Here is a 14,066-nt window from a genome sequence, read left to right on the forward strand (position 1 = left end):
GCTCTTCCTTTTATGAAAGATTTCTCTGTAGTATGCAATGCTCCTTCATAGCATTTTACCTACAGTAGAACTTTTTTTCAAAATTGGCATCAAGCATCAACCCTGCTGCTGCTTTATCGACTAAGTTTATGGAATATTCTAAATCCTTTGTTGTCATTTCAACAATGTTCACAGCATCTTCACCAAGAGTAGTTTCCATCCCAAGAAACCACTTTCTGCGCTCATCCTTAAGGAGGAACTCCTCATCTGTTCAAGTTTTATCACGAGATTGCAGCAATTCAGTCACATCTTCAGTCTCAACTTCTAGGTCTCTTGCTATTCCCCATCGTATCTGCAGTTACTTCCTCCACTTAAGTCTTGAAACCCTCAAAAGTCATCCATGAGAGCTGGAATCAACTTCTTCCAAACTCCTATTAATGTTGATATTTTGACCTCCTTCCAAGAATCATGAATGATCTAAATAGCATCTAGAATGATGAAACCTTTCCAGAAGGTTTTCAATTTACTTTGTCCAGATCCATCAGAGAAATCACTATCTATGGCAGCCTTACTAAATGTATTTCTTAAATAATATGACTTGAAAGCCAAAATTACTTCGTGATCCTTGGACTGCAGAATGGATATTGTTTTAGCAGGCATGAAAACAACATTACTCTCCTTGTATATCTCCATCAGAGCATTGTCAATGACCAGTAATATTTTGAAGGGAATCTTTTTTTCTGAGCAGTAGGTTTCAATAGTAGGCTTAAAATATTGAGTAAACCATGCTATAAGCAGATGTGCTGTCATTCAGGCTTAGTTTTTCCATCTATAGAGCACAGGCCAAACAGATTCAGCACAATTCTTAAGGGCTCATGGATTTTCAGAATGCCAAATGAACACTGGCTTCAACTTAAAGTCACTACCTGCATTAGTCTCTAACAAGAGAGCCACCCTGTCCTTTGAAGCTTTGAAGTGAGGCATTACTTCTCCTCTCTAGCTATGAAAGTCCTAGATGGCACCTTCTTCCAATAGAAGGCTGTTTCATCTACACTGAAAATCTATTGTTTAGTGTCACCACCTTATCAATTATCATAGCTAGATCTTTTGGACAACTTCCTGCAGCTTCTCTCCATCAGCACATGCTGCTTCACCTTACACTTTTATGTTATGGAGAGGGCTTGAAAGAAGCCTCATGAACCAACCTCTGCTAACTTCCAACTTTTTTTCTGCAGCTTCCTCATCTCTCCACCCTTCACAGAATTGGAGAGAGGGCTTTGCTCTGGATTAGTCTTTCACTTAAGGGAATGTTGTGGCTGGTTTGAGCTATCCAGACCACAACTTTCTCCAAATGCGCAAGAAGGCTGTTTGGCTTTCTTATCACTCATGAATTCACAGGAGCAGCACTTTTAATTTCCTTCAAGAACTTTTTCTTTGTATTCACAACTTGGCTGTTTGGTGCAAGAGGTCTAGCTTTTGACCTATCTTGGCTTTCAATATATCTTCCTCCCTAAGTTTAATCATTTCTAGCTTTTGATTTAAAGTCAGAGATGTGTAACTGTACCTTTCACTCAAACACTTAGAGATGATTGTAAGGTTATTAATTTGTCTAATTTCAATACTGTTGTGTCTCAGGGAATAGGGAAGCCCGAGAGAGAAAGAGAGACAGTGGAATGGCAGGCTGGTGGGTCAGTCAGAACACACACAATAGTTATCAATTAAGTTTGCCTTCTTACATGGGCACGGTTCAATGTACCCCAAAACAATTAAAATGATAACATCAAAGAGCACTAATCACAGATCAAACAGATATAATAATGAGAAAGTTTGAAATATGGTGAGAATTAGCAAAATGTGACAAAGAGACACAAAGTGAGCACATACTATTGGAAAACTGGTGTCCACCGACATGCTCGATGCAGGGTTGCTACACACCTTAAATTTGTAAAAACACAAAATAATGCAAAGTGCAGTAAAATAAGGTATGCCTATAATTAACTTCACACTAAACCAATGACTCCTATGATGATAAAACTTCTTAAGGCTTTGATGGCCTACCTGTAGATCTTTCACATTTGGAAAAGGAATTCCTATTGTTATGACAGCACGGGCATTGTCATCTGAGAAATCCAGACCCTCACTCACTTTACCGCGACAAACTGCTACCAGGAGGGCTCCATCTTAAGCAACAGAAAATAGACATTTTGAAAAGCATATTCAAAATCCTCAGAAATTTTTTATTCTTGTCATTTTGAAAAGATGTGATTATTAAGTATAGTAGCAATTTTTAAAATAATCAAAATAAAACACAATTATGAGATAAAGTTTTAGAAGTTCAATGTCTTTAAGTAAATAAGGGGAACAAAATTATATTTATACACAATAGGGTAACAAACCACTCTGCAAACTCTTCATCTCACAGATAACTAATATAGTAAAACCACACTAGAATAGCAACTTGCATATGAAATGAGCAATTATGAAGTGTTAGTATATAAAAATTGAAATTTCAATCATTACCTTTATCACCAGAAAGTAAAATTCTCAGAACAATTTAAATAACCCTAATTTGTAAAGTATATCATATTGAATCAATATTATATTGAAAAGTACTTAAAATACATACAGAATACTATATATATTCTTATCAATTGTTATATTATCTTTACTGTTGCATTGTTCATAAATTATTAGTCCTTTACATCAAATTCTTTATAGACATTCTCTAACCTAGAAATTGAATCTTCAGTTATGTTTTGAAAACTCCAGTTTACCTTATATAATAGAATATAAGCACAAAGTATATTATTTGCATCAAAATATAGGTCTCATTTGGCTAGAAGATATTTATATATATCCTATGTGCCTTCTTGCACAAAATATTTCGGATAGCACAAGAAAGGCTATAGGATAATATATAAAGGCATGCTGTTCCTTAAAGTTGAATCAGCACATCCAAGTGAAAATACTTATACGAGGACAACTCCAAATAAGAGAATTTCTTTACATAATTTACATTCTTTTCACCCAGGATTATGAAATATAATTTTTCTTTTAAGTATAATTCATTTAAAAAGAAAGTAATAAATGAAATTCTAACAGCACCAACTTCTTCTTACTTTATAATAAAAAATATTTTTCACTGACCATGAAATAATTTCCAATTACCTTTCTCTCCTTTATGTTGGATCGCATCATAGTATAACTGCAGTAACTCATCAAAATCAGTTTTTTCTCCTCCCTGTGGTTCTACAACGACTGTCTTCACCAACTCCAGATTATGCCACAGTCCAGTGGAGAGCCAGCGTTCTTTTAATTTTTCTAATAACTAAAATGAGCAGAGAAAAAAAAATAATATTTTGTGTGTCCAGCTAAATGAACCTACCTTTGTTGGTTTAAAGCCAACAATCTAACAAAGGTAAGCATATTAACCCTTCCATGTCTTTCCTCATCTACAAAATGAGGAAAACACTATCTCATAATACAAGTGTTATTAGATTTATTAACAGATTTAGAGAGGTTTGAATGGTACTGGCACATAGAAAGAGCTCAACAGGCACACAGACCCATTGTTTGAAAATTTGATCATCATTAATAACCTAGATCAAATAAACATATAAACAGAGACTCAGATAAGCCAACACGTAGCAAATATATAGGCACAAATGGAACATTTACAGAAATAACCATGGTCTAGATTACAAAAGAACTTTTTAGAAACTTCAAACAACCTTTATCATACTGATCACATATCTAACAATTATGCAATGTTAGATTAAAAGTCAATAATATAAGTCTGAAAAAAATAAATAAGCCAAACACCAAAACTTATATTCTTAAAAAACATATGACTTAAACAGAAAATGTAAAATTCATGAAATCTTTAGATATGAATGATAAGAAAGGCACTCACAATTCAAAACATGTAGCATGCAACAATGACAATACTTAGAAATACACTTACAGCTTAAAATATATTTATTTTAAAATGTGAAAATAAAAGAATTAAGTATTCTTTCCAAGAAGCTAGAAAGCAAGACACAGCAAATGCAAAGACAGTAAAAGTTAATAATAAAGAGCTGAATAAATGAAAAAGACAAAAGCCAGAAGTAGAGATTATGATTTAAGTTGAACTGTGTATCCACTTGTGCTATGTCATGAATTATATGCAATATGAACCAGTTATTTTAAGAAACCACCCAAAATTCTCTAGAGAACAGAAACTAATCAATTTTTATAAGATAGTTTATTTCCTCGGAGTTTTACCTTTATCTATTTTTAGAAATAAACTTAATAAGATCATAAAACAAAATTTATAGCACTAATTAGTAAAATAGCTCATTGCTATTTATATAGTGATCAGGGACTTCTAATCAATAAAAATTAAAATTGCCCAGAAGACCATATAATTATGTAAAAATATAGGGCTATCATTGATCTGAAAGTCTTTTCTGTTTTGAGTGCCTTTTCTATTTTGAGTGTGTTTGGCTATCAGAATTTGCTTTTTGACCATGCACTGTTTGAATCAAAGTCTCTCACCAGTACATAGAAAATTTAAAAAAAAAAAACAAAAACCACTTGCTGACAATATTCAGAGCAACAGCATTTATGGAGAATCACAATGGTCCTCAACTGAAAGAAAAAGCCTGCTATAGAAGTCAGTAATGTTCAGAATAATTTATTATATTACTTAAACTTCTTTATTGAAAAACCAGTTTAGAAAAGGATAAAAATATCAAGAGGATATAAAACCAGATGACATGTGTTATGAATGTGCATCATTGTTGATACTTAATGGAATTTAATCCAATGATATACTGTTTTTCCTGTGATTTCTTGATCCTGAGATAATAACAACTTCTAATACTGAAGGTTACGAATGTTCAAGATCTGGAGAAAAACCTCCCACACTACTTGAGTTAGACCATTATATTGATGATTCCAAAATATACTACACAATTAGGTTAGAAGAAATCTATTTAAAATGAAAATTATGAGGAACAAAGAATTAGTAAAATGCACAAAATATCCCCTAAAGAAATCCAGCAGGGATTTTTCTCCACTTTATATAGAAAACAATTCAGAATATCAGAGTTAAATATGATTTAAAATTTTTAAAAGTGGTATGATACGTGCAATTATTTCAAATTTGTTACAAGGGATTAAAAAAAGACATTATATCTACTGATGATTTTTTGGTTTCTTAAAACTTCAGAAATTTATGCACAATGAAGTGGCCATAGAGTCATACATAAATCTTCAATACTACAATAAAAATGCAGAATATATATTAACTCCATAAGAAAATTTTTATAACAAATACAAAATAAACTGTCATATAACTGGGTCTTTAAAAAACCTTGTTTGCAAAATAATACTGTTTAGCTCATTGACATATCTTAATTAACTTTGGGCTCAAAAGTTAGTTGATTCTATTTAATTTTTTAAAAAAATTGTCAGCATATAATAATTATATATAAGATTATAATTCACCAGGGAATAGGAGAGAACAAAAAGGGAAAAGCTAACTTACCCCAAAAGCAGGCTACATTTTTGTTTGTATTAGAGCTTTAAAACTTTATTGTTAATGTAAATTTTATAATTTGGACAAAATTTTTTTCCTTACATAGAAATCATTCAAATTTGCTTTAATTAAACAGGAAGAACAATTTCAATTCTCTAAACACAAGTAAGAAGTTATTTAACTACATTTATTTTCCAGAAAAAGATAGCAACAGAAAAAGAGGGATAAAAAAGCTACCAATAGACAGAAAACAATTATCAAAATGGCAATAGTAAGTCCTTCCCTATCAGTCATTATTTTAAACGTAAATGGATTAAATTCTCCAATCAAAAGACATGAAGTGGCTGGATAAATAAAAGTGTGATCCAACTATGTGCTGTCTCCAACTATATGCGACTCACTTTAGATTTAAGGATGCACATAGGCTGAAAGTGAAAGGATGAAAAATATATTTCTTACAAATGGTAACCAAAAGACAATGGCGTTGCAATACTTATATCAGACTAAATAGGCTTTAGGTAAAAAACTGTCAAAAGAGACCAAAAAAAGACATTATATAATGATAAATGGGTCAATTCACCAAAAATATTTAACAATTATATATGCATCCAATATCAGAGCACCCAAATATATGAAACAAATATTAACAGTACTGAAGGGAGAAATAAACAGCAACACAATAACAGTAGGAGAGTCAAATACCCCACTTTCAGTAATGAATAAAACATCCAGACAGATGATCAATAAGGAAACAGAGAACTTGAATAACATTGGAGACCAGATGGACCTAACAGACATACATAAAACATTTCACCCAAAAGCAGCAGAATACACAATGTCACATTCCCAACTACATATGAAACATTCTCCAGAATAAACCACATGTTGGGTCACAAAGCAAGTCATAACAGATTTAAGAAGATTTAAGTCAATACCATGTATCTTTTTCAACCACAACAGAATGAAACCAAAGGACCCCAAGTAGTCAAAACAATCTTGAGAAAGAAGAACAAAGCTAGAGGCATCATACTTCATGACATTTACATCTTACAAAGCCAACATAATCAAAACAGTATGGCACTGGCATGAAGACAGATATCTAGGCCGGGCGCAGTGGCTCACGCCTGTAATCCTAGCACTCTGGGAGGCCGAGGCAGGAGGATTGTTTGAACTCAGGACTTGGAGACCAGTCTGAGCAAGAGTGAGACCCCGTCTCTACTAAAAATAGAAAGAAATTATCTGGACAGCTAAAAATATATAGAAAAATCAGCTGGGCATGGTGGCACATGCCTGTAGTCCCAGCTACTCGGGAGGCTGAGGCAGGAGGATCACTTGAGCCCAGGAATTTGAGGTTGCTGTGAGCTAGGCTGACACCACGGCACTCTAGCCCGGGGAACAGAGTGAGACTCTGTCTAAAAAAAAAAGACAGATATCTAGACCATCGGAACAAAATAGAAAGACTGGAAAAAAATTCAGACATATATAATCAACTGATCTTTAACAAGAGTATATAACAGGGAAAGGATACATAATGGAGAAAGGATAGTCTCTTTAGCAAATGGTGCTGGGAAAACAATAACCACATGCAAAAGAATAAAACTAGACCCTTATCTTACACTATACACAAAAATCAACTCAAAATGGATTAAAGACTTAAACATAAAACCTGAAAGTGCAAAACTCTTGGAAGAAAACACAGGGGAAAATTTTTCTAACATTGGCCTTAGCAATGATTTTATAGATACGACATAAAAGCATAGACAACAAAAATAAAAACATACAACTGGGACCACATCAAACTATTAATAAAAAACTGGAAAGAAAAAAATGGAGTCAAAAAGCAACCTATAGAATGAGAAAAAATATCTGCAAACCATATATCTGATGAGGGGTTAATATCTAAAATATAAGGACCCCTACAACTCAATAGTAAAAAAAAAAAATAATAAACCCAATTGAAAAACAGGCAAAGGACATGAATAGACATTTCTTCAAAGAAGATATACAAAACCAGGTAACAAAAGGAAAATATATATAAAATTGGACTTCATCAAAATTAAGAAACTTTGGGGGATACTGTCAAGAAAGTAAAAAAGATAATCCACAGAATGGGAAAAAATATTTGCAAAGCATATATCTGATAAAAGATTAATATCTAGAATATAAAGAACTCCTACAACTCAACAATAACAAAACAAACCAATTGAAATAGGCAGAAGACTTTAATTGACATTGCTCCAATGAAGATAAAAAATGGCCAATATAAGGACATGAAAATATGCTAAACATCCTTAGTCATTAGGAAACTGCAAATCAAAACCACAGTGAGATCCAACTTTACACCCACTAGGATGACTACTGTCCAAAAGAAGAAAATAACAAGGATTGCAAGGATAAGAAGAAACTGTAACCCTCATACACTGGTAGTGATGTAAATAGTATAACTGCCACGCGAAACAGTTTGGTGGTTCCTCAAAAATTTATTAATATAAACATAGAATTATCACATGATCCAGCAATTCCACTCCTAGGTATAAACCCCTAAAGAACTGAAAAAACTAGGACCCAAATAGATAGTTGTACACCATTTATAGCAGCATTATTCGCAATAGCCAGAGGGTAGAAACAGCTCAATTGTTCACCAACAAATGAGCAGATAAACAAAATGTATGACCTACATACAATGAAATATTATTCAACTATAAAAGGAATGAGGCCGGGCGCGGTGGCTCATGCCTGTGATCCTAGCACTCTGGGAGGCCGAGGTGGGTGGATCGCTCGAGGTCAGGAGTTCGAGACCAGCCTGAGCAAGACCCCGTCTCTACTAAAAATAGAAATAAATTATCTGGCCAACTAAAAATATATATAGAAAAAATTAGCCGAGCATGGTGGCGCATGCCTATAGTCCCAGCTACTTGGGAGGCTGAGGCAGTAGGATCGCTTAAGCCCAGGAGTTTGAGGTTGCTGTGAGCTAGGCTGACACCCCAGCACTCACTCTAGCCCGAGCAACAAAGTGAGACTCTGTCTCAAAAAAAAAAAAAGGAATGAAATTCTGATAAATGCTACAATATGGATGAACCTTGAAAACATGGCAGATGAAAAAAGCCAGAAACAAAAGTAGAAATATTGGGCAGATGTGGGTGGGGAAGGGATGGGTGTACACATACATAATGAGTGTGATGCGCACTGTCTAGGGGATGGACACGTTTGAAGCTCTGACTCGAGGGGTAGGGGGGCAAGGGCAATATACATAACCTAAACTTTTGTACCCCCACAATATACTGAAATAATAAAAAAATAAATAAATAAAAATTTTAAAAAGTAGAAATATCCTATGATTCCACTTATATGAGGTACCTACAATAGACAAATTCATAGAGATAGAAAGTAGAATAGGTGATACCAGGGCCTAGGGGAAGAGGAGAATGAGGAGTTATTGTTTAACGGGTACTGTGTTTCTGACTCAGGTGATTAAAAAGTTTTGGAAAAAGAATAGTGGTGACAGTTATATAATATCATGAATGTACTTAATGGCACTGAACTTAAAATGCTTAAGAGATAAATTTTATGATATATATTTTACCACAATCTTAAAAATTTTTAAAATATAAACACACACACACAAATGAATATTCCACAGTAGTGTAAATGCATAAACTAGTTTCACATCTATCAACAAGAATTAATCACAAACTTATAGATATCAAGTAAAAAGAAGCAAATATAGATAACTTACATATGATTTTACTTATATAAAGTTCAAAATACTAAATGTAAATACTATTCACACAGAGGGATCAGTGGACATACAGTGATAGAGATGATTTAATTTACTAATTAGTTTTCACATTACTTGGATTTGTTAACCTCTGAGGCAATTTATTTTTAAGTCAGATCTTACAAACTAAAAGACACTTTGGAATGTCCAAGCCTTATCTGGATACTGTCATTTCATTTCTTTCAAACTTCTTAAAACCAGTATCTCACTTGGGAGGCAATAAGTTAGAAGGCAACCTAGCGGGGAAATCCTGCATTTACTCAATGTCCATAGTTTTTACATAGTTCCAGATGTTCAGTACATTAATAATACACTAACTCAAAGCCTCTTTTTGAAACTTTAGAAAGTGCAAATTGCATTAAGACCTCTTTGCCCTCATTAATGGTATTGTTACAATCCCAGTCCTCTGGAAAATGTTTTTTGGCATGTGTTTAACTTTGTAATATTGCCATTTACTCACTTTAATAGCCAGTACTCAAATCTTAATGCTTTTAATAGGCCTGCCTAAACAGACTATCATCTTTTGTAATCTTAATCACATAATTTATTTCATAGGTAAAACCTGCCATTTTTGTCCATCTAAAGATGATTCTTCACTATTCATTTCCTGAGGTAATAATATTTAAGAAATGTTTACTTTCTTTTATTCAGTTGATATGTACCTATAGGTGGCATATGTTAGGAATAAACGGTTCCTTTTAAACACTAATAAAAATGGAAAATAAAGTAGTAGGGTTTTAAAAATAACTTTAGTTATAGTAGAAATATTAATAACTATATCCTTAATTCTTGCTATATACAAACAGAAAACACAAGAAGACTAAATATATGAATTTCCAATGAAACTTCATATTTGGCGACATCTGACTCAGCACCTTCACCTCAAGAGGCTGGGTTTTATATTTCAGGATCAAACTTTCAATGAATACAGATGTAGTCAGTAGAGCACTTATAGGAATAACATAGAGAAATATTGCTCTTAAGTGAAAGTAAGACCCCTTATAGTTGTTGGCAATCTAAGTGGAAATGAAAGATCCTACAGTCCTTTCTAAAAAGGAACATTCCCTCTCATAAATTAGTTAAAAGACTGAGGATTGTGAAAATGCTAGAGCTGCACTACTGATACTGACACATTTATTTAGAGTCACTTACTGATACATTCTGATTAAAATACACACTGATACTTAAAGTGCAAAAATTTTCAAATTAAATGCCACTTCCAAAATAACTAATACATTTCTTCATGACAATTTACTTTGCTAAAATCTCTTGAAAAGAAAACAGTAAGAACCCGACCACCATTTATGTATGGAACAAATTCTTAACTCTTTGAAACATAAATTCTGAATTACTGTTGATTCATCAACATAGTTGGTTCATCAATGTCTGAAGTAATCATTTACTTAAAATGTACATAATTTGACTGGTTTTGCTATTTTAGAATGAAGAAGTACTGGCTTAGTAAATACTGGCTGAAATCTGAATGAATTTATTCACACAAATTCAACTATGTTTCATTCCTTACCTGAGTAGATTAACCTAGGCCAAAAAAGACAACTCATTTTCTATACTTCTGTAAAAAGGCTAGTAATTAAAGTAAACTATAAGGAGGTCAATGCACCTACACAATTAGAATCTAGGTTGGTGGCTCATGCCTGTAATCCTAGCACTCTGGGAGGCTGAGGCGGGAGGATCACTTGAAGTCAGGAGTTCAAGACAAGCCTGAGCAAGGCTGAGACTCCATTTCTACTAAATATAGAAAAATTAGCTGTGTGTGGTGGTGTACACCTGTAGGTCCAGCTACTCTGGAGGCTGAGGCAGGAAGATGGCTTGAGCCCAGGAGTTTGGGGTTGCTGTGAGCTAGGCTGATGCCAAAGCACTCACCTGGGCAACAGAGTGAGACTCTGTCTCAAAAAACAAACAAACAACAAAAACAAACAAACAAAAAAACACAAAATCTAGGTTGAGAGAAGCAAATGAATAAGAAGCAACCAGAATAATGTTACCTAAAAGTTACTACTTTCAAGTACTGCCAACCTGAATCAGCTATAAACCTCTTACTGTAAAACTTGAAAATGAAATGCTTTGGAAAAAACACCATTTCACAATCTAGAAAAAAAGTACGATGTGGTACAAAACAAAAATAGAAAGGATTCAAGGTATACCACTACACAAAACCATCAAATCACACAGGAAGACAACAAGCAGAATAAAGACACAAAATATCTACAAAACAGCTAGAAAAAAATGAACACAATGGCAGCAGTAAGTCCTTACTTGTCATTAATTATCTTGAATGTAAATAGATTAAACGCTCCAATACAGAGACAAAGAATGACTACATGAATAAAAAAGCAAGACCCAACTATACACTGCCTACAAAAAACTCACTTCACTTTTAAGGACACATATAGATTGAAAGAGAAGTGATAGAAAATGATATTCCACACAAATGGAAACCAAAAGAGAGCAGGTTTAGCTATACTTATATCAGAGGAAGTAGACTAAGTCAAAAACAGTAAAAAGAGACAAAGAAGGACTTAATATAATAATAAAAGGGTCAATTCATCAAGAAGACACAACAATTGTAAATATATATGTACCCAACATCAAAGTACCTAAATATATAAAGCAAATATTAAAGGATCTGAAAAGAGAGAGAGATTGCAATACAGTAATAGTAGGACATCAATGCTCCACTTTCAAGAATGGACAAGTCATACAGACAGAAAATTTATAAGGAAACACTGGACTTGAGTAACACTTTAGACCAAATGAACCTAACAGACATGCACAAGCATACCTCTGAGATATGGCAGGTTTGGTTCCTGACCACTATAATAAAGCTAACATTGCAATAAAGTGAGTCACACACATTTTTTGGTTTCCCAGTGCATATAAAAGTAATGTTCATGCTATACTGTAGTCTATTAAGTGTACGATAGCATTATGTCTAAAAAAACAATGTCTTACCTTGATTTAAAAATACTCTGCTAAAAAATGCTGACACAAGAGAATAAACTGAGTACATACTGTTGGAAAAATGGTGCCAACAGACTTGCTTCATGCAGGGTTGCCAAAAACCCTCAAAATTGCATTTTATAAAAAATGCAGTATCTGTGAAGTACAATAAAGCAAAGCACAATAAAATGAGGTATGCCTGTACAAAACATCCAATCCAGCACCAACAGAATACACATTATTCTCAAATGCACATGGAACATTCTAGAGAATAGAGCATATGTTAGGCTACAAAACAAGTCTTAGCAAATTTAAGAAGACTGAAATCATATCAAATATCTTTTCTGGCCACAACAGTAAAAAATCAGAAATAAATAACAGGGGGTGCTGGGTGCAGTGGCTTGTGTCTATAGTCCCAGCTACTCAGGAGGCTGAGGCGGGATTGCTTGAGGCCAGAAGTTCAAGATCAGCCTGGGCAAAATAGCGAGACTCCCACTTCAAAAAATAAGGAGCAATTTTGGAAAATTCAGAAATACATAGAAATTAAACAACATGCTCCTGAACAACCAATGGGTCAAAGAAAAAATTAAAAGGAAGATTAAAAAATATCTTGAGACAAATGAAAATAGAAACAAAATACCAAAACTTATGGGACAAAGTAAAAGCAATTCTATGAGAAAAGTTTATAGCAATAAACACCTACATCACAAAAGAAGAAAATCTCAAATAAACAATTTGACATTACTCCTCAAGGAACTAGAAAAAGAACAAAAAACTAAACTCAAAGTTAAGAGAAGGAAGTTTAATATCAGAGCAGAAATAAATAAAATAGGGACTAGAAAAATAAAACAAAAATCAACAAAACTAAGAATTAGTTTTTGAAAAGATAAACAAAATCAACAAACTTTTAGCTAGATTAACAAGGGAAAAAAGAGAAAAGATTCAAATAAATAAAATAAGAAATGAAAGCGGAGACATTATAACTGATATCACAGAAATAGGAGACTACTACAAACAATTATATGCCAACAAATTGGATAACCTATAAGAAAAGGATAAATTTCTGGATACATAGAACCTATGGAGACTGAATCATAAAGGAATAGAAAAACTGAACAGAACACTAATAAGTTCTTTCCAAAGAGAAGCCCAGGACCTGATTGCTTCACTAATGAATTCCACCTAACATTTAAAGAACACTTTCCCAATCCTTCTCAAACTCTTCCAAACAATCAAAGAGGAAGGAATACTTCCAAACTCTTTATATAGCTAGCATTACCCTGATACCAAAGCCAGATTAAGGACATTACAATAAAAGAAAACTACAAGCCAATATCCTTGATGAACACAGACGCCAAAACCCTCAACAAAATATTAGCAAACTGGATTTAACAACACATCAAAAAGATCATTAACCATGATCAAATGAGATTTGTCCCTGGGATGAAAGGATGGTTCAATATACATAAATCAATAAATGTGATAAGTCACATTAACAGAATGAAGGAAAAAAACCATATGACCATCTCATTAGATGCAGAAAAAGTATTTGACAAAATTCAACATCCTTTCAGGAAAAAAATTCTCACCAAATTAAGTACAGAAGGAACATACCTCAACACAATAAAGGCCAAACATAATAAGCCCACAGCTAACATTATCCCAATGTTGAAAAATTGAAAAGCCTTTCCTCTAAGATCTGGAACAAGGTAAGAATGTCCACTCTCACCACTTCTATTTAACATAGCACTGGAAGTCCTTTCCAGAGGAATTTAGCAGAGAAAGAAAAAAATAAAATGCATCAAAATAAGAAAGGAAAAAGTG

General features: G+C 33.4%; 1 protein-coding gene across 2 annotated transcripts in view; it reads right to left on the reverse strand.

Moving 5' to 3' along the window:
* BRIP1 (BRCA1 interacting helicase 1) overlaps positions 1–14,066 on the reverse strand; it is a 137,186-nt gene that overhangs the window by 45,469 nt on the left and 77,651 nt on the right. For both annotated transcript variants that reach the window (XM_045525599.1, XM_045525600.1), the window contains 2 exons: positions 3,148–3,307; positions 2,038–2,159 (listed from right to left, as the gene is read on the reverse strand). In XM_045525599.1, coding sequence (XP_045381555.1) covers positions 2,038–2,159; positions 3,148–3,307 — 282 coding nt within the window. The remainder of the gene's footprint in view (positions 1–2,037; positions 2,160–3,147; positions 3,308–14,066) is intronic.

The sequence above is a fragment of the Lemur catta genome, chromosome 15 (assembly GCF_020740605.2).
Source record: "Lemur catta isolate mLemCat1 chromosome 15, mLemCat1.pri, whole genome shotgun sequence".
NCBI lineage: Eukaryota > Metazoa > Chordata > Mammalia > Primates > Lemuridae > Lemur > Lemur catta.